Below are 20,006 nucleotides of genomic sequence, written 5' to 3' on the forward strand. Positions count from 1 at the left end.
CTGGGGTCAATCAGGGGGTTTGGAGGTTTCAGGGGGCAGTCAGGGAGGTTTAGGGGGATCGGAGTGTCTCGAGGTGTGTCAGGGAGTTTGCAGGGCCTCCGGGGGGGTTCTGGGGGTACTGGGGAGGGTTTGGGGGCACTCAGGGATTGGGGTTGTGGGTCCCCGGGGTACCTCCATGAGCAGTTTTAGGGCGCAGTCGTCCCGCACCCGCCCCTCGCGCCGTGCCTGCCCTGCCAGCGCCGCGAACCAGGCGCAGGGAACCCAGAACTTGTTGTAGGGAGAGCGCAGCCCCTCGAGCCGCCGCCGCTCCTCCCGCGTCAGGAACCCTGGGGGAGCCACAAAACCCCAATGTCACACCCAAAACAGCAACATCCCCCCTAAAACAGCAACGGCCCCCACCCGGGGAGCCACTGCCACTCCTCCCGCGTCAGGAACCCCGGGGAGATCACCAAAATCCCAATGTCACCCCTAAAATGGTGACATCGCGTCTGCCCTTGAGCTGGCATCACTCCTCCCATGTCAGGAGCCCTGGGGACACTCCCAACATCACCCCAAAAGCTGCCGTGTCACCACAGAAATGCCCCTCAGACACGGTGGTGTGACAATGCCACGATGTCACCCCCACAGTGTCCCTCCGACCACGCCACTGCTCCCACCACCTCAGTGCTGACATCATCCCCACCGATGACATCGCGGTGACATCGCAAGTCTTGATCAACCGTGATGATGTCTCTTGGCAGGAACTTTTTTTCTCTCCTCTCTTTTTCTCAGTGGTGGGGAAGTGCTTGGACACAGGGCTGTGACAGTGACCTGATGTCACCTCGCTGGGGTCCCCTCAACCCTCCCACTGCTCCCTCTGACCCATGACCCTCCCGGTACTTGTGTCACATGCTCTAATGACAACACAGTGACACTGTAATCCACTCACCGGCCTGCACCAGGTGGTCGGTGGTGGGGAATCTCTTGTAGACGGGGGTGCTGACGGCCCTGAGCACCAGCAGGGCCGCCAGGCCCCCGTAGCGCAGCAGCGTCCGGCGCAGGATCCGGCCCCGCGCGTCGGCCCCGTGGACGGACCCGGCCACGGCCACCATGAGCCCATCGGGGGCCGGCACCGCCCGGAACTGCCCCCACCAACGCTCCAGCACCAGCGCCACGTAGAACCCTGCAAACTGGGACTACTGGGGGTGCTGGGAGCAACGGGAGGGGTCATTGGGAGCACTGGGAAGGGGCACTGGGGAGAATGGGGGGTTCCCGGGGGGGTCTGGGACTCACGGGAGAGTTTGGGGTTCCCAGGGAGGTCCAGGGGGGGCATCCCTCACTGAGCACAAAGGACACGGGGATCATACTGGGGCATCTGTGGGGACACTGGTGGCCTGGGGGAGGTGTTTGGGGTCCCGGGGTGGTTTGGGGGTCCTAGAGGGGTTTGGGGGTCCCAGAGGGGTTTGGGGGTCCCAGAGAGGGTTCCAGGGAGGCCCCGGGGTGGGTCTCTCACCGAGCACAAAGGACACAGGGATCAGATCGGCCGATTTGTCGCAGTAGAGGACGAGCTTCTCGAAGAGCCTCCGCTGGGACTCCGAGAGCAGGAACCTTGGGGGGAAAGGGGGTAGGCCACTACCTGTCCCTGTCACCCCCCTGGACTCCTCCAACGGCCGGGAAACCCCCCGGGGATGCCCGAGTCCCCCCTCACAAGGTCCCTGTGACCCCCGTGCGCCTCACCCCGATGTCCCCGCGTGTCCCCGTACCCCCGGTCCCAAAGCTCTCCCTGCGCCCCCACCTGTCCCCACCGCATTCCCGGTGGCCCCACCCTTCCCGCGTCCTCCCCATGTACCCCCATGTCCCACAGTACAAAGTCCCATGTCCTTATGCTCCCATATGTCCCAACCCAATGCCCCACCCAGGTCCCCCTCTGTCCCCTCCGTGTCCCCCCATATCCCCCCCCATCTCCCTTGTGTCCCCACCCCCATGTCCCTCTCATGTCCCCCCATACAAAGTCCCATGTCTCTGTGCCCTCCACGTGTCCTATCCCGATGCCCCCTGTGTCCCCCCACTTCCTCCCTACCTGTAGGCAAGGCTGAGTCCCAGGTAGGCTCCGAGGAAGAGGAGCAGCTCCCGGTACAGGAGTTTGTAGATGCTCCCTCGCCAGAGCAGCAGCAGCTGCGAGAACCCCCCGAAACGCGCGGTGGCCACGCGGGACGTGTATGTCACCGTCATTGTCACCCAACACTGCGCAGGCACAGAAGGGGCACCGCAGGGGCACCTGTGGGCACTTGGGCACACCTGGGGACAGCCCCCCCCCCCGGGGGAGGGCGGGAAAAGGATTTAGGGGGACACTTGGGGGAAGCTGGGGACACAGGAGGCACCTGGGGGTGTTGGGGACACCAGGGGCGGGCACTCAGAGGGCATCTGGGGGCACCAGGGAACAGCCACAGCCCCGAGGGGCCGGGAAAAGGGACGCCTGGGGGGTGTTGGGGATGCAGGGAACACCTTGGGGACACAGTGGGGCACCTGCGGGGACACCGAAAGGACGTTGATACCTTGGGATCACCTTAGGATACCTTGGGAACACCCGGGAGGTATGAAAAACCCTCGGGGGGATACCTGGGGGGCGTTGGAGACCCAAGGAGGAGACCCTGGGGACACCGAAACCCACAGAGGAGACATTGAATCAACACCCAGGGGAGCTCCCCTGCCCTGGGGACCCACCATGTGGCCCCGCCACCCCCCAGGCCGGGCAGGGAACTCCCTGTCCCCCGTTCCCCCCACCCCCTGCTCCCTCCACCCTGTCCCCCGCCCTCACCTCTGAGTGGCCACAGCCGGTCTGGGGCCACCGGCCGATCCTGGCCCTTAAATCCTGCGGGGGCCAGGCCAGCCCTGAGAGGGTCCCCAGGAAGAGGGGGGGGAAGACACGCGTGTCCCAGTGGGGGGGGCGCGGGGAAGGGGGGGCGGCCCCCGGGTCCTGCCCAGAATCCCCCCGGGAGCGGCCGTGCTGGTCCGGCCAGTCCTGAGCCCCCTCCGCCCCTCCCTGGGGGGAAACTGAGGCCCGGGAGGGTGTTTTGGGGAGGGGGGCCCCTCCCGGCCCTCCCCCCCACGGATCTGGCTCTGTCCCCGTGGCCTCGGGCCAGCGCTGGGGGCGCAGGGACAGATCCCAGCAGGGCGTGGGGACACGGGGTAGGGAAGGGGATTCGGTCACGGGGACCCCCTCATCCCCCAAAGTGCTGCTGAGTCCCATTAAACCCCCCGGGACCCCAAATTGCCCCCCCGCAGGACCCCAAAATCCTTCCCGAGAACCCAAAATTGGCCCCCTCCTCCACAAAAATCCTCCCAGGGACCCCCTCTGGGCCCCCCCACCCCGTTAATCCGGTGCTAATGAGGGTCCCCCACGTCCCCCGGGAGCATGGCCAGCGATGCTGACGTCACCTCCCAAAATCCATCCGGACCTCATCCCCCCACAATCCAGAGGGACTCTCCATAAACCACCCAGAAATGGCCAAATCCATCTAGTTCCCCACCCAAATCCACCAGGGTCCTCACAGAATTCACCTGGACTCCCAAAATCCACTAGGATCCCCCCAAATTCCAGCCAGAAACCCTTCAAATCCACATGGACTCCCCTCAAATCCACCTGGCTCCTCCCCAAATTGATCCAGATTACCCCAAATCCATTCACACCCCCTAAAACCCATCTGAAACCCCCAAAAAGCAATTTGTTTCTGAAATTTATTTACATGATTTCCCCTGGGGGTATCACACCTTTGCCCTCCCCAAGTTGGGAGGGGAGGGAGGGGAACAGCACTGTCCCCGGGGGTGCGTTTTGGGGGGAGGGCAGAGCCCCACAGCCCCTCCTGGGGGAGATAAATAGGGACTGTTGTCCCAGCCGGGGTGTCAGGGGGGATCTTTTGGGGTTGGTAAAGCCCCAACAGGGCTGTGGGGGAGGGGTTATTTAGGGTTGGGGGCGCCCCCAGAAGTCTGGGGGGGCTATCTGGGGCTGGAGTCGGTAGAGGCTCCCCCAGGGGTCGAGGTGGGCTATTTGCGTCCCCCCAGGGTGTAGGGGCTTCTTTTGGGTTCCCCCCAAAAGTGTGGAGCAGTTATTTACGGTTCAGGCCTCCCCCTCCCAGGGAGTCACAAGGGGTTATTTGGGGCTGCGGAGCCAGTAGTGGCCCCCCAAAGGGGGCTATTTGGGCTCCTCTAGGGATGGGCAGGGTTATTTTGGCTTGAGGGCCCCCTTGGGGGTCTGGGGACGTTATTTGGGGCTGGGGACTGGTAGGGTCCCCCCAGGGGGTTTGGGGGGGGTGATAGAGGCTCCCCTCAGAGAAGTGTCTGTGTTATTTGGGGGTTGGTAGAAGCCCCCACAGAGATTCTTTTGGGTTGGACCCCCCCCCGGGTGACTGTGGGGGTTATTCAGGGTTGGAGGTCCCCCCTTGGGGGCCTGGGGGGGCTATTTGGGGCTGGGGGGCTGGTAGGGGTCCAGCAGGAGGGAGCTGAAGGTGTTGACCTTGTCTCCCCCCCGCACCTCGTGGGGCAGCAGCGGCAGCTTCACGATGTGGAAATCCTCGTACAGGTCCTCCATCTGTGGGTTGTGCACATGGGGGGGTCAAAAGGGACCCCCCCAACCCCCTCTGACCGCCCTAAACCCACTCTGACCCCCTCCATGCCTCCAGACCCCAAAACCCCCTAACCACCCCCTCTCCATCTTTACCATCTGGAAATGCTCATAACACATCCCTCCATCAGGCAGGAGGTGTCAGAGTGGGACCCCCCCTGCAAGGCCTCTCTGGCCCGCCAAATCCCCTCTGATCCACTCGGGACCTTGAAGGGGGTCCCAGACCCCAAGGTCCCCACTCAAGCACCTCCTCCCTTCCTGACCCAGGTATCTGGGCTCCCTAGACCCTCCATGCCTGCAGGTGACGGTTACCTGGTCCAGGTACTTGGCCAGGGGTGCCAAGGGATCCCCAAACTTGTCCCCCTGGCCTCTGGTGAGGTTACCTGTCCCCTGCCCCCCCAGGGGAGATCACCTGGTCCAGGTACTTGGCCTGGATCTTGTGCCGGGCCTCGCACATGCGGCACGGCCGCAGCGGGTCGGGGAACACGAGCTGGTTGACCACGATGTTGTGGGTGTCGATGCGGCATTTAGCCAGTTCCTGGATCAGCCGCTCGGTCTCGTACAGCGACAGGAACTCAGCGATGCACACGCAGATAAAGGTGGTCTGTTCCTGGGATAGGGACAGTGACACACGGACAGCGATGCACAGACAGTAACACAGAGACAGGGACGGGAACTCGGCGATGCGCACGCAGATAAACGCGGCCTGCTCGTAGGAACAAGGGACGACAGGGACAGTAATATGACTGCTGCCAGGGACAGAGACAGGGTCACGAACACAGCAACAGCGTGACATGGGGACACGGGACAAGGTGACACGGGGGCACAGGGACAGGCTCAGTGACAGACACAGCAACGAGACCTCAGTGATGCAAACACCGAGTCTGTTCCTGGGGACACAGACAGTGACAGAAGAACAGGGTGACCTAAGCACGCAGTGACACAGGCTCAGGATGGCATTGGTCACATGGACATAGTGACACAGTGACACCGATGACAAGGACACAGTGACATGGAAACCCATTGAAATGGTGACACAGCACCCAGAGACACGGGGACACGCTGACACGCATAGTAATAAGGGATATGGAAACGTGGGGACACACTGACATGGCACTCAGAGACACGGGGACACACGCAGCGTTCACCTTCACGTTCCCCCTGCGGTCCCAGCCACCCACACGGCCTCGAGGGGTCGTTGTCCCTGAGCCCATCCCATCCCTGCCCTGGGGAGTCCCTTGTCCTCATTCCTGTCCCTGCCTGTCTTTGGGGGGTTTATTGCCCTCAGGAATGTGCCCCAACTCGCCTGTCCCCATCCCTGTCCCCATCCCTGTCCCCACCCTCCTCCCTGGCATTCCATTCCCCCAACTCCCCTGCAGCCCCTGGGCCCCCCCAAGCCCCCCCAGCTTCCCCCAAGGACCCTCCCCAGCCCCCCACCCAGGCCCTTGAACCTCTCATTGACACAGCAGATCATGGGCACTGTCCTTCTTCCCTCCCTGGCATCCCACCGCCCCTAGATCCACTGTGCCCCTCTGTGCCCTCCTGGGAACCCCTGAGACCCCCCAGGACCCCCCCAAGCCCCCCTGCCCAGCCCCCCCGCCGCCTCACCGGGTCCTTGAACTGCTCGCTGACGGAGCGGATCACGGGCAGGGTCTCCTCCAGTTTGGAGGCCAATTGGTCAGCGTTCATGTCCCCCAACCCCAGCATGTTACACATCTGGGGGAGGGCACAGCTGTGAGATCCCCCACAACCTCCCCCACCTCCAGCTGGGGGGACCCCAGACACGCCAGACCCACATCCCAGTTGGGGGGGACCCCAGACATTCTAAACTCACCCCCACAGCTCCAGACCCCCTAACACCTCCCCACTCCACCCTAGGCTGGTGACACCCCAATACCTCCCCCCAGGCTGGTGGTGACACCCCAGACCCTCAAACCCACCCCCTCACCTGGGCAGGACCCCAGACCTCTTTGGGACCCCCCTCAGGCCCCCACTGGGAGATGAAGAGGCTGATCTGATCCGGTTCTTGATCTGCGTGAGTCGGCCCAGCCCCCACTCCCGGTACCCCAAAACCCAACCCCCTCAGCTTGGGGAGACCAGACCCCCTGGGACCCCCCTCAGGCCCCCACCTGGGAAATGAAGGGGCTGATCTGGTTCTTGATCTGCATTAGCCGGCCCAGTCCCCGCTCCACGATGGTGGGGAAGTTGAGCAGCCGCAAGGTGTGCCCCGTGGGGGCTGTGTCAAAGACCACCACGGAGAAATTCATCCCCTTCACCAGTCTGGGGGGTTGGGAGGGGTCAGCAGAGCTGACTCCCCCCTGCTCAGCCCCTTCCTGGGGAGCCAGGGGGGCCTGGACCCCCCCTCAGCCCTGGGGGGCAAATTAGTGAGGCCAGGACTGCCCCAAAGCCCCCCACCTCCTCACCTCATGACCTCGGCATAGCTCATGGCCTCATCGATGCCAGGGAAGGCGCTCATGGCTTCCTGCATCATCTTCTTGCCCATACTCAGCACGTTGTCCTCCTCAAAGAACTCATCGGGCAGCTCGGCCACCCCCAGGCTGGGGTCGATCTCCTGTTCAGAGGCGGATCAGCAATGCCCGGGGACCCCCAAAACCCTCTCAAACTGATCCAGAAACCCACCCAAAACAGTCCAAACATCTGCTACAAAACCTTCCAAAAACCATCCCAAAAATTCCCCCGACACCTCCCCAAAACCCCTCAGGCATCTCACGCACCTCTGCGTTAGGGTCGATCTCACGTGAACGAGACGGTCAGCACTGCCCAGGGACACCCTACACCCCCCTCAAAACGCCCCCGACACCCCCTAAACCCCCCATGGGGGACCTACCATGGCAAAGAGATTGTCATAGCCCTTGACTTTGGTGGGCACCTTGGAGAATTTCTGGTCAAAGGCGTCTGAGATGTTGTGAGCAGGGTCGGTAGAGATGATCAGGACACTCTCCCTGACCCGGGACAACTGCACAGCCAGGCTGCAGCTGGAACAGGAACCGGGAGGCTTGCGGGGCTGTGTGTGTGACCCCCTGGTTGTGTTCTGATGCCCCCCATCCTATCCCAGTCTCCTCCAATCTGTCCTGCTGCTCCCAGTCCATCCCAATCCCCCCAATCCATTCTGATCACCTCCAAGCCCAGTTCCCTGTCTCATCCCATCCCAATATCCCCCTCCCATCCCGTTCCTGGTCCCCATTGTCCCCATCTTCCCCCTTCTGGTCCTGCCCACTCCCTGTCCCAATCCCCACCACTCTCCCTGGGTCCTGTTTCCCCCGGTATCTCCCGTTCCCCCCACCCCAACCCAATCCCCCCAGGCCATCCTGATTCCTCTATGTCTGCCCGATTCCCCATTTCTCCCTGTTCCCCCGTCCCAATCCTCCACACTCCACCGCAATTCCCCCCACTCTGTCCAGTCCTCCCCAATATGTCCTAACCGCCCCATCCCATCCCGGCCCATCCCGATTCCCTCGCGGGCTGTCCGGTACTACCTCGACCCGATCCCCTTGACGCTCCCCGGTCCCGATCTCTCCCAGTCCATCCCGATCCCCTGATCTGTCCCGTTCGCCCCTATCCCACCCCATCCCGTTTCCCCCCGGTTCCCGTCCTTGTTACCGTTCCCCGCCCCCCCCTCACCTGCACGTCGTCTTCCCCACTCCGCCCTTCCCGCCCACAAAGATCCACTTAAGGCTGCGCTGCTCGATGATATTCGCTAGGGTCGGCTCCAGCGGCTCCACGTCGGGCGCGTCCTCGAACTCCTCGGGCCCCTCGGCCGCCCACCCTCCTCCTCCTCCTCCTCCTCCTCCCGCCGCCGCCGCCGCCATCTTCCCCACGGCACCGCCCACCGCGCGCTGGTTGGTTGCCACCACGCCCCGCCCACCCTTTCTTTCTTATCCATTGGTCTTCTCGACCGTCAATCCCTCGCGGAAGGCGGAGGGCAGCGCCGAGCGCTCCGCGCGTTGCCCGGCAACGTGACGCCATCACCGCGCGCCGGTCGCGCTGACATCACTGTGGCGCGCCAGTGGCGGCGGCGGCGGAGGGGGGGACAAGATGGCGGCGCGCGGCGAGGACCGGGAGGGCCCCGAGGCCGCGGAGGGCCCCGAGGCGCCTTCGCCGCCCCCGCCGGGTCCTGGCGGTGGCGTCAACGTGTTCGCCAACGACGGCAGCTTCCTGGAGCTCTTCAAGCGCAAGATGGAGGCGGAGGAGCAGCAGCAGCGCGAACGCGAGGCGGCGGCGGCGGCGGCCGGTGATGGCGGCGGCACCACCGGGAGCGGCGGGCCCGGCGCGCAGCGAGGGGGGGACGGGGCGAAGAGGAGCGGCGGAGCGCTCGGCTTTGTAAGGAAGAGGGGGCGCGGGGAGTAACGGCACCGGGGAAACCGGCCCCGAGGAGATCGAGGAGCCGCTGACGGGGGGTCCCCGGGAGGTGCTCGCGGAGGCTCCTCGGTGTCTTCCCGGTGCCGTCCCCGGGGTCCTCCTCGGTCCCGGTCCCCCCTCGCTGTCCCTTTTCCACCCCGTTCTGGGTGCTCTCAGGGCAGTTTTGATCCCCGTTTTCCCTCCCCCCGGGTCCAATGCTGCCCCCCCCCGGGGGTCCCTGTGTCCCCCCGCAGTTTCGGTGACGGGGTGGGTATGTCCACCCCTAGGTGGGGCGGCGGAGGGGGGGCAACAAACTGGCCCTGAAAACAGGAGTGGTGGCCAAGAAACAGAAGACTGACGAGGAGGTGGGTCCTGGGGCTGGTCTGGGGGGGATTGGAGGGGGGCTGGGGGTCCTGGGGGGAGCTTGAGGGGGTTTGGGGAGGTGTATTAGGGTTTCTGGGCGGGGGAACGGGGACTGGAGGTCCTGGGAGGGGAACTGGGAAGATCAAGGGAGGTAAGGGATGTGTTGGGGGTCCCCTAAGGGGGTAAAAGATGGTTCCATTGGGGATCCTGGGGAGGGGAATTGAGCGTCCCGGGGGAAATTCGGGGGTTCTGGGTGGGGATGGGAGGGCCAGGGGAGTGAATGGGGGGTCCCAGGAGGGGTGCTGGCAGGGAATTGGGGGGGTCCTGGAGTGAAACTTGCTCTCTTTAGAGGGAGAATTGGGGCTCCCGGGGTGAAGGGGAAATTGAGGGTCCTGGGGGAAGAAATTGGTCCCCAAGGGGTGGGACAGGGGGCCCATGTCCCCCCTGGATTTTTGGGATGACCGAGGGGGGTTTTGGGGCAGGTGCTGACGAGTAAAGGCGACGCCTGGGCCAAGTACCTGGCGGAGGTGCAGAAGTACAAAGCCCACCAGTGCAGCGACGACGACAAGACACGGCCCCTGGTCAAATAGCGCCGGCCCCCCCCCAAAATCACCCCGGGGTGGGGGGGGCCTGGCACTCCCCAAAAAATGGTCAAATAGCACCAGCTCCTCCCCAAACAAATCTTCCCAGGGGAATGTCCTGTGACCCCCAGAAAACTGGTCAAATAGCACTGGTGTCTACCCCTCTAAAAAAAAAAACCTGCCCAGGGGAATCAGGAGTCCTGGAACCCCCCGAATCCCTGGTCAAATAGCGCTGCCCCCTCTCCCCTCCAAATAACCTGCCTAGGGGTGGGGGATCCTGGGACTCCAAGACAAATGGTGACATAGCGCCAGACCACCCCCCAAAAAACCTGAGTGAGGGGAGGTCCCAGACCCCTAGAAAACCGGTCAAATAACATTGGTCCTCCACCCCAAAAACTGCTCTGAGGTGGTCCCAGCCCCCAAAAAAGCTTCCTGGGGAGGTTCAGACCCCCACAATACCTGGTCACATAGTGCCACCCCACCCTCCACCCCTCTTCCAAAGACCTACCAGGGGGGTCCTGGGATCCACAAAAATCCCTGGTCAGATAGCACCACCATGCTCTCCAAAATTACCTGGGTGAGGGGAGTCCTGTCTCCAAAAAAGTGGTCAAATAGCACTGGCCCCCCCTACCCCCAAAAGCTGACTTGGGGGGCTCTAGGGACCCCCCAAATACTTGTCCAGGGTGGGGGGTTCTACCTTTGGCCTCCTCAAACACCTATTTAAGGGGGGGAGGCACTGGCCCTGCCTCTTTTCTACATCCCCCTTCCACCCTCCAGGGCCACCTCCTCCCCCCAAACCTGGACTTGAGTCTGGGGGCGGCCTTGGTGCTGCCCATCCCCCTCCACCCACTCCCTCCCCCCCTGCTGCATTTTGGGGGCAAATTGGGGATTTTGGGGCGGGGGGGGGAGCGGCGCAGAATTAAAGAACTCGGAGGTTTCAGAGGTGCTGAGACGTTTTTGAGGATCTTCTGGGATTTGAGGAAGGGGCTCCACTCTTGTTTGGGGGGGCAGGCAGTTTTTGAGGGCTCCTGGGATTTGGGGAGGGGAGAGGAGAGAGGCTTTGCCCAGGTAGCACTGATTCATAACTTTATGACCTCAATATCCACAGAACAGTGGGCCCAGCTCTCAAGCCAGGCCCCTCCCTGCTCATGCCCCCCGCAGCTCCTTCGGCCCCAAGGAATAATCCTGCCTCGGGGGCTTTTCCGGCCTGACTCGGGAATTCTTTTCATGAGCACTGATCTCTGCTCTGGCTCACTCAGGATCACAATGTTTTTACTTTAGTAGTTTCTTTTTCTTTTTATCATCTGGGTGGCTGGTGTTCTCTGTCTGGCTGCTCCTACAGAGGGGCATCTTGCTTTTGCAGGGCTCCTGAGATTTGCCACCTTCCCCCAAGTGCTGAATTTTCACCGGGTTTGCCCTTTTTAACCCCAGTAAAATTTAAGGGGTGGGGGGAGGAAAAGGTCAGGCACGGCCAGTTCCCTCTCTCAGAGCCCCCTGACCGCCTTCCCAATTCCAGTCCCAGGCCTCCAGTTCCCTACGAACCCTATCCTAGTCACCCCAGTTTCCCTGAACCCAATCCCCCCCGAATCCTCCCAGTTACTCCTAATTCTCCCTAACTTCCAGTTCCCCCTGCCTCCCCTCCCAGTCCCCTCTGAATCCTTCCCGGTTGGTTCCCTGAGGTCCCCCCACCCGTCGCCGCTCGCGGGGGTGGTGGGGGGCAGAGGGGGTCCGTCTTCCCCCGTTTCCCCGGCAATGCTCTGTCTCGCGCGCGCTGCACGCCGGGACTTGTAGTTCATCCTCAGTCTCGAGAACTCTGCGCACGCGCTCTTTGACTCCGCCCGTTCCTCAATTTGGCCTCGCCCCTTCCTGGCCTGGCCTCGCCCCTGGCGCACGTGACGCGGACGGTGGCCCGCGGGGGTCACGGGGGGCAGCGCCGAGACCCCCCCCCGGCCGCGCTCCGACAACCCACCCCCGGCACCGAGACCCCCCCTGGGCCCCCCGGGCACCGGGCCCCCCCTCGAGCAGGTACCAGCAGTGTGGGAGCGGCGGGAAATGGCGCGAGGGGCCTGGGGACGAATGGGGCGTCCCTGGGGCGGATCGGGAATCCTGGCGGGGGATGAAGGTCTCTAGAGGGGGTGAAAAGGGGGTTCGGAGGTAGATTCGGGGTCCTGGGAAAGGGAGGGGAATTGGGATGGGGAACTGTGGGTCCTGGCGAGGCTTGGGGCTCTTGAAAGCGGTGAGAAGGGGGTTCGGGGGAAGAATTGGAGGGTTTCGAGGAGCAGAAAAAGAAGACGAGGGGGGAATCGGGGTCCCGGGGGAGGCAGTGGGGGATCTCGAGGAGGTTGAAAAGGGGGCTCGGGGGCAGTGAGGAGCTGGGGGTGGGGGTTATGGGGAATCCCGCAGGGGATCGGGGATTCGAGGGCAGAATTGGGGTCCCGGTGGGGGCAGCGAGATGGAGAGAGTGAGGGGTGGGTTTAGCCCGAGAGAACACTAGGGGGGGACACCCCCGCTCCCCCCCTCCCGTTTCCTCCCGCCATTCCCGGTCCCACGTGCGCGGCCCGCGGGCCCCTCCCCCGCTCCCTCCTTCTCTTTGGGGGGTCCCCACAGCCCCTTCCCCGCTCCCCCGATACCGAGTCCATCGCGGGTAGCTCCAGGACCCCCCTTGTCCCTAGCTCCACTCCCCTCTCCCCCTAGTGATTCAAGGACTGCACCCCTTCCCCGTTTGCTGCCTCCGGGACCCCCGAGGACACCCCCGAGACCCCCCCAAGACCCTCGAGGAGCACCCCCCGGGCCGGCCATGGACTGGCAGCCGGACGAGCAGGGGCTGCAGCAGGTCCTGCAGCTGCTCAAGGACTCGCAGTCGCCCAACACGGCAACACAGCGCGTGGTGCAGGATGTATCCTCTCCTGGGGGCGTCTGGGGGGCTCTAGGACCACCGGGGAGGGAAGATGTGACCTCCCAGATGGGTGGGGGGGAGGTGGATGGGGGTCCCTTCTTCCCCCCCCAACTCTGTCCCTATGTGCTCTTTGCCTTTGCTGTTATCACTTGGTATGTCTCCCTATGTCTGTAACGCCCCTGTCCCTCTCCCCATTATTGTCCCTTCATTCCTGTGTCCCGTCCCCCTTATGAACCCCCATCCTTGTCACGGTTTCCATGTCCCTCTCCTTGTTCCTGTGAGCCACCCCCCTGCGAAGCCTCTCCAGCCCTGTGTCCTGTTCCTGTACCCCTTCCTCCCTCCTGACTCCCCCCCAGAAGTCCTGTCCCATCCCGCTAGGTCCTAGTGTCTCCCCTATTCCTGCCAAAATGTCTCCTTAACACCTCCCCAGAAACTGAAGCAGCTCAACCAGTTCCCCGATTTCAACAATTACCTGATTTTCGTCCTCACGCGCCTCAAGTCCGAAGGTGGGAAGGCTGGGGGAGTGTCTGGGGGTGGGGCAGAGGTGATTGGGGGTGTCTAAGGGGACAGGGGGTCCTGGAGAGGGTGATGGGTATTGGGGGAGGGGAGGGCAAATCCATTTGGGGGCCATCGGAGCCGTTTGGGGGGCACGGGGGGGGGTGTGAATTTAGTCCCTGTGGCCCCTGTCTCCCGGCGCCTCCAAACCTTTGTATTTGCCCTGCCAGGACAAGCCATTTGGGGGCCATCAGAGCCATTTAGGGGATATTGGAGCCTTTTGGATAGTACCAGCTTGGGATTTGTGGTCTATGGCCCCCACGTGACTCCCCACCCCCCCCCCAGATGAGTCACTTCAGAGGTGTCAGAGGTATTTGGGGGATGGCAGGGACTATTTAAAGGGTGATAGTTGTATTTTGATACCATTGGAGCTGTTTGGGGGGGCTGACACAGATATTTGGGGGCTATTGGAGCCCTCTGGGTGGCACCAGGGTGGGCTTTACCCCCACGGTGCCCCCAAGTCCCCTTTCGCCCCCCCTAGACGAGCCCACGCGCTCCCTGAGCGGCCTCATCCTGAAGAACAATGTGAAGGCACATTTCCAGAGCTTCCCGCCACCTGTGGCCGAGTTCATCAAACAGGAGTGTCTGAACCACCTGGGCGACAACTCCTCCCTCATCCGGGCCACCATCGGTGAGTAGGGGGCCAGGAGACCCCCAGGGAATCCCCACCCCCCCAAAAAAATTTACCTTTCTCTGTTTTTCAGGCATCTTGATCACCACCATCGCCTCCAAAGGGGAGCTACAGATGTGGCCAGAGCTGCTGCCTCAGCTCTGCAACCTTCTCAACTCTGAGGATTACAACACCTGCGAGGTGTGGGGGGCACCTGGGGGCACCTGGGTGGGCATGGCAGGGGCTGACACCCCCTTCCCTGATTTGCTGTGCCCAGGGGGCTTTTGGGGCCCTGCAGAAGATTTGCGAGGATTCCTCAGAGTTGCTGGACAGTGACGCCCTGAACAGGCCCCTTAATGTCATGATCCCGAAATTCCTGCAGTTCTTCAAGCACTGCAGCCCCAAGATCAGGTACAGGGGGACAGGTGGGACTCTGTGATCAGGTGTGGGCGGTTTCCAGTTTTTCAGGCACTGTAGCTCTAAAATCAGCTGCAGGGAAGGCACTTGTACCCCAGTGTCGCTCCATGTGTCTCCCCCAAATTCAGCACTGAGAGTTCAGCTGGGTTTGGGGCGTTTTGAGGGGGAGCAGCTGAGTTCAGGGGTGTTCAGGAGTGTTTGGGGGATTCACGTGAGTTTGGGGGTGTCCAGGTGCCACCTCCAACCCCCATAATGCCCCCAAATCCCCCTGTGCAGGTCTCACGCCATCGCCTGTGTGAACCAGTTCATCATGGACCGGGCGCAGGCGCTGATGGAGAACATCGACACCTTCATTGAGGTCAGGAGGGGCCAGGGGGCGATCGTGGGGCTCTGGGGGCGGCCAGGGGAGCTCACCTGTGGCCCCCGATCCCCCCAGCACCTATTTGCCCTGGCTGTGGATGAGGATCCCGAGGTGAGGAAGAACGTGTGTCGGGCGCTAGTGATGCTGCTGGAGGTGAGGATCGACCGCCTGCTGCCCCACATGTACAGCATCATCCAGGTGAGGGCTTGGGTGGGTTTGGGGTGCAAAGGGAGGGATAATTTAGGAGGATGTGAAGGTTGTTTGAGAGGAATGGTTTGGGGGGCAGGTGGGGGGACCCTGTGCCCCGGGGGGGGTCTCACCTGCCCCTCTCCACCCCACAGTACATGCTGCAGAGGACCCAGGACAGTGACGAGAATGTAGCCCTGGAGGCCTGTGAGTTCTGGCTGACGCTGGCAGAGCAGCCCATCTGCAAGGACGTGCTGACAGCACACCTGGTGCAGTAAGTGACCTGAAAAACATACCCTGAGATGCCTCAAAGACATCCCAGAAACCCCCCAAATCTCCCCCAAGCCCTGCCTGACCCTCCCATGCTCTACCCAGGCTGATCCCAATCCTGGTGCATGGGATGAGATACTCAGAGATCGACATCATCCTGCTCAAGGTGGGCACTGAGAGGGAGCACTGGTGTCACTGAGGGCTGTATTGGTGTAACTGGGAGGACTGGGAGGGGGCACTGGAATTCCTGGGAGCCGTACTGGTGTCATTGGGAGGCCCTCAGCTCCTGGAGGTGATGACATTCCTGGACTGAGCCCTGTGATGGGTGTTGTGTTCGTACTGTCTGATCCGGGGGTGGGGGCCCCGGGGGGCCCCGTGTCGCGACAAACGATGTCACGTTGCGATACGACGACGTCGCGTTGTGATACCCCCCCCAGGGGGATGTGGAGGAGGATGAGGCTGTCCCGGACAGTGAGCAGGACATCAAGCCGCGGTTCCACAAGTCCCGCACGGTGACGTTGGCACACGAGGAGCAGCGGGGCGGGGATGGCGACGGGGATGGCGATGATGAGGACGATGACGAGACCCTGTCAGACTGGAACCTGCGTAAGGGGGGCTGGGCAAGTGCTTGGGGGGTCTGTGAGGGTCCAGGGGGGTGATTAATCCCCTCACCCGTGCCCAGGTAAGTGCTCGGCCGCCGCCCTGGACGTTCTGGCCAATGTGTTCCGGGAGGAGCTGCTGCCCCACCTGCTGCCGTTGCTCAAGGAGCTGCTGTTCCACCTGGAGTGGGTGGTCAAGGAGTCAGGAATCCTGGTCCTGGGGGCCATCGCTGAAGGTGACCCCCCAAAATGATACCTGTGGGGAGCCTGGGTACTTACTGGGGGTGTCTCTGACCCACCCTGTCCCCCCAGGCTGCATGCAGGGCATGGTGCCGTACCTGCCCGAGCTGGTGCCGCACCTGATCCGGTGCCTGGCGGACAGGAAGGCCCTGGTTCGCTCCATCGCCTGCTGGACCCTGAGCCGTTACGCCCACTGGGTGGTCGCACAGCCCCCCGAGCTCTACCTGAAGCCGCTCATGACAGAGCTGCTCCAGCGTATCCTTGACAGCAACAAACGGGTGCAGGAGGCGGCCTGCAGGTGAGACTGGGGGGACTGGGACAGCGGAGCCTTGGGGGGCACCGGGGACGAACACGGGGTGTGGCAGGGAAGAGGGCAGGTGGGGTGACAGGTGAGACTGGGGGGCCTGGGGGTGATTTGGGCCCAGGCATGGGTGGGTTTGGACCCCGGAGGATGATGACATCTCCGTCACCGACTCCCGTGACGACGGCGAGATTCGTACTGTCTGACCCGGGGTGGGGGGGTTCCCCCGGTTCTGGGGTTCCTGAGGGGTGTTTGGGGGCTCCCTGACCCCTTTTTGGGGTCCCCCAGTGCGTTTGCCACTCTGGAGGAGGAGGCCTGCACAGAGCTGGTGCCATACCTGAGCTTCATCCTGGACACGCTGGTCTTCGCCTTTGGGAAGTACCAGCACAAGAACCTGCTCATCCTCTACGACGCCATCGGCACCTTGGCTGACTCTGTGGGCCACCACCTCAACCAGCCGGTGGGTCTCAGGGCTCCCGGTGCCCTCCAAACCCCCAGCCCGTTCCCAGTGATGACGTGACATTCGAATCCCGAACTCCCGGTGTGGATCTCTTTGCTCTGAGGGTCTCAGGGCTGGGGGGGGCCTTCCCCCCACATCCCCCCATATGTCCCCCTGGGTGTCCCCCCATTCATGTGACCCTCCCTGGCCTCAGGAGTACATCCAGAAGCTGATGCCACCACTCATCCAGAAGTGGAACGAGCTCAAGGACGAAGACAAGGACCTTTTCCCACTGCTGGAGGTGTGTTTGGGGGGGGGAACCTTGGGGTCTGGAGGGTCCCCAGGGCTGTTTTGAGGAGGAGGGGGTACCTCGTTTTGGGGGGATGTGGAGAGCGGGGGGGATGGGGTCTGCCCCTGAGCTGGGAGGGAACAGGGACTGGAACCTCCCTTTGGGGGGTTTCTTTGGCTCCAGCCAAAACTGGGGGGATCCCCCAAGTCGAGGGACATACACACCTTGTTTTGGGTGGGGGGGCTGCCTGACCTGTTTCATGGTGTCCCCCCAGTGCCTGTCCTCCGTGGCCACGGCCCTGCAGAGTGGGTTTCTGCCCTACTGCGAGCCCGTGTACCAGCGCTGCGTCACCCTGGTTCAGAAAACCCTCGCCCAGGCCATGGTGAGCCCCCTCTAGTGGCATTTTGGGGACCCCCAAGGGGGTGCTGGTGTTCACCCTGTGGTGCCGACCCCTCCTTGCCCACCCTAGATGTACAACCAGCACCCTGAGCAATACGAAGCCCCCGACAAGGATTTTATGATCGTGGCCCTGGACCTGTTGAGTGGCCTTGCCGAGGGGCTCGGTGGCCACGTGGAGCAGCTGGTGGCCCGTTCCAACATCATGACGCTGCTTTTCCAGTGCATGCAGGTGAGGGGGGACCCCCCACGACCCCCAAATGCCTCTGGGGGGCACCAGGACCCCCCCCAAACTCCCCTTGTCCCCACAGGACACGATGCCCGAGGTGCGGCAAAGCTCCTTCGCCCTCCTGGGCGACCTCACCAAGGCCTGTTTTGTGCATGTCAAGCCCTGTATCGGTGGGTTCTGGGCGTCCTCAAGGGGGGAGACACCTCCAAAGCTGAGGGAGGGGTTTCTGGGCTCACCTGTGTCCCCCTCCCCAGCTGAATTCATGCCTATCCTCGGCACCAACCTGAACCCTGAGTTCATCTCCGTCTGCAACAACGCGACCTGGGCCATTGGGGAGATCTGCATGCAGATGGGTGAGACCCACCAAAAACCCATCTGAGACCCCCCCCCAAAACTAACCTGAACCTCCCCCAGCCCCCCCCAAACCTCACCTGACCACCCCCCCTTGCTTTTCCCACCCAGGAGCAGAAATGCAACCCTACGTGCAGATGGTCCTCACCAACCTCGTGGAGATCATCAACCGCCCCAACACCCCCAAAACCCTCCTGGAGAACACGGGTGAGGGCTGGGGGAGCACAGAGGGACCCCCCCAACCTATTGGGTGCTAAGGACTCTCCCCCAAAATCCTCAAGCCCTCTGAAACTCTCCCCTAAAATCCTCGAGCCCTCCTAAATCCTCGATCTCTCCCCCCAGCCATCACCATCGGGCGCCTTGGCTTTGTGTGCCCTCAGGAGGTGGCCCCGATGCTGCAGCAGTTTATCCGGCCTTGGTGAGTTTGGGGGGCTTTTAGGGGTCCCTAACGCCCCCCAGAATTTCAGGGTGGGAGGTGCTGAACCTCAGTTTTCCCCCATAAGGTGCACTTCGCTCCGGAACATTCGCGACAACGAGGAGAAGGACTCGGCTTTCCGGGGGATCTGTGTCATGATCGGGGTGAACCCCGGGGGGGTTGTGCAGGTGAGGGATCCTCGGGGCCTTGGGTGGTCCCCAGAGGTGTTTTGAGTGGTGGGTGCCTCATCTGGGAGGCCCTGGAGAGCACAGGGGGGCTGGGGGCTCCCCCTGAGCTGGGGGTGAGCAGGAACCCAAACCCTTTTGATGGGGTGATTTTTGCAAGGTCCCCTTGGCTCCAGCCAAAACTTGGGGGGGAAAGAGGGGGCCAGAGGGGAGGAAGGGGCTTCTGTGTCTCCCCACTTCACCCTACCGTTGGTGTGTGTGTCACCCTTTAATTTGTCCCCATTTTGCTGCCCCACCCTCCCAAATTCCCCACCCCCCAGGATTTCATCTTCTTCTGCGATGCTGTCGCATCCTGGGTGAGCCCTAAGGATGACCTGAGGGACATGTTTTACAAGGTATCCGCGGCCCAGGGCGGGATCTGAGGACCCCTCCATTTTGGGGGGGTTCAGCAGGGCTCTTATCTTTATTTGTAACACCCCCTCGAAGATCCTGCATGGCTTCAAGGCCCAGGTGGGTGAGGAGAACTGGCAGCAGTTTTCGGAGCAGTTCCCCCCCCTTCTCAAGGACCGACTGGCAGCGTTTTATGGGGTCTGAGCCAGGGGGAGACCCCTTAAGCAGGTGTGTGAGGGGGCCCAGCATTCTCAAAAATGGGGGAGGCACAGCCACAACCCCCCTGGGGTGTGCAGACCCCCACCCCCCAATCTCTGCTCTCCTCCCTCAGGTCGGCACCAGGACCCCCAAGGGGACACGGCCGAGGGACCCCAGGGGGGGGCGGGAGTGGGGTCCCCCCCCACCACAGCCCCCGGGGAGGGTCCGGGGGGGGTTCTGAGAGTGGTTTGACCCCCCCCAGGGGAGGATAAAGGGAGGGGGGGCTGCGGGTGGGGCCGCAGGGGTTGGGGGGGCCCGCGGCGGGTGGGAGCCCTAAAACCTCGGGAGGGACCCTTAAACCCTTGGGAGGGTCAAAAATCGGGGATAAGGGGTCCCAAAACCCAGGGAGGGCCCCTAAAACTTGAGGGGGCTCTAAACCATGGGGGGACCCCCAAACCCTAGGGAAGGTCCAAAAAGGGGGGGGGTCCCTGTTTCCTTGGGGGGGACCCATAACCCTGCAGGGAAAACAAAAATCGGGGCCGAAGGGTCCCAGAATTCTGGGGGGGACCCCCCAAAACCTTGGGGAGAGGAGGCCAAAACCCGGGGGGGGTACCCCAAACCTTGGGGAGGGCCCAAAACTCTTGGGAGGGTCAAAAATCAGGGCTGAAGGGTCCAAAAAGGGGGGTCCCAGTTTCCCTGGTGGGAGGGGGCCCCAAAAGCCCTTGGGAGGGTCACAAATTGGGGCTGAAGGGTCCCAAAATCCGGGGGGGGGGGGG

General features: G+C 62.8%; 4 protein-coding genes and 1 non-coding gene across 6 annotated transcripts in view; 3 read left to right on the forward strand and 2 right to left on the reverse strand.

Annotated features, from left to right (window-relative positions):
* Positions 1-2,211, reverse strand: part of BEST2 (bestrophin 2) — a 4,942-nt gene extending 2,731 nt beyond the window's left edge. Inside the window, 4 exon segments of the mRNA XM_027908981.1 lie at positions 172-326; positions 929-1,162; positions 1,493-1,587; positions 2,060-2,211. Of these exon segments, the coding sequence (XP_027764782.1) occupies positions 172-326; positions 929-1,162; positions 1,493-1,587; positions 2,060-2,211 (636 nt within the window).
* A 1,721-nt stretch (positions 2,212-3,932) lies between these two features.
* Positions 3,933-8,431, reverse strand: ASNA1 (arsA arsenite transporter, ATP-binding, homolog 1 (bacterial)). 2 transcript variants are annotated; one of them, XM_027908975.1, is made up of 8 exons: positions 8,243-8,431; positions 7,449-7,596; positions 7,024-7,172; positions 6,730-6,880; positions 6,209-6,316; positions 5,013-5,210; positions 4,423-4,567; positions 3,933-3,955 (listed from the first exon to the last, which is right to left on the reverse strand). In XM_027908975.1, the coding sequence occupies exons 1-7, from the start codon at positions 8,428-8,430 to the stop codon at positions 4,436-4,438; spliced, it is 1,074 nt and encodes a 357-aa protein (XP_027764776.1). In that variant the 5' UTR covers position 8,431; the 3' UTR covers positions 3,933-3,955; positions 4,423-4,435. The 2 variants fall into 2 exon arrangements, with proteins under 2 accessions (XP_027764776.1, XP_027764775.1); XM_027908974.1 differs by lacking the exon at positions 3,933-3,955 and having other exon boundaries at positions 4,404-4,567.
* A 210-nt stretch (positions 8,432-8,641) lies between these two features.
* TRIR (telomerase RNA component interacting RNase) lies at positions 8,642-9,963 on the forward strand. Its single transcript, XM_027908976.1, has 3 exons — positions 8,642-8,941; positions 9,247-9,324; positions 9,805-9,963. The coding sequence occupies exons 1-3, from the start codon at positions 8,657-8,659 to the stop codon at positions 9,910-9,912; spliced, it is 471 nt and encodes a 156-aa protein (XP_027764777.1). The 5' UTR covers positions 8,642-8,656; the 3' UTR covers positions 9,913-9,963.
* A 2,653-nt stretch (positions 9,964-12,616) lies between these two features.
* TNPO2 (transportin 2) lies at positions 12,617-19,252 on the forward strand. The gene is made up of 23 exons (XM_027908978.1): positions 12,617-12,799; positions 13,230-13,305; positions 13,836-13,985; positions 14,059-14,165; positions 14,242-14,375; positions 14,658-14,739; positions 14,818-14,940; positions 15,084-15,202; positions 15,304-15,364; positions 15,636-15,804; positions 15,881-16,033; positions 16,110-16,335; positions 16,627-16,798; positions 16,992-17,078; positions 17,341-17,448; positions 17,536-17,694; positions 17,774-17,861; positions 17,946-18,044; positions 18,154-18,249; positions 18,385-18,460; positions 18,546-18,645; positions 18,963-19,037; positions 19,129-19,252. Exons 1-23 carry the CDS (start codon positions 12,701-12,703, stop codon positions 19,234-19,236), a joined length of 2,667 nt encoding a protein of 888 aa, XP_027764779.1. The 5' UTR covers positions 12,617-12,700; the 3' UTR covers positions 19,237-19,252.
* Positions 15,485-15,550, forward strand: LOC114071225. The gene has a single exon (XR_003574012.1). It is a non-coding gene; the product is annotated as a small nucleolar RNA SNORD41 (small nucleolar RNA).
* Positions 19,253-20,006: the final 754 nt, after the last annotated feature.

This window comes from Empidonax traillii, unplaced genomic scaffold (genome assembly GCF_003031625.1).
Source record: "Empidonax traillii isolate 1590-97213 ecotype Southwest subspecies unplaced genomic scaffold, ASM303162v1 scaffold1901:size54395, whole genome shotgun sequence".
Taxonomy (NCBI): Eukaryota; Metazoa; Chordata; class Aves; order Passeriformes; family Tyrannidae; genus Empidonax; species Empidonax traillii.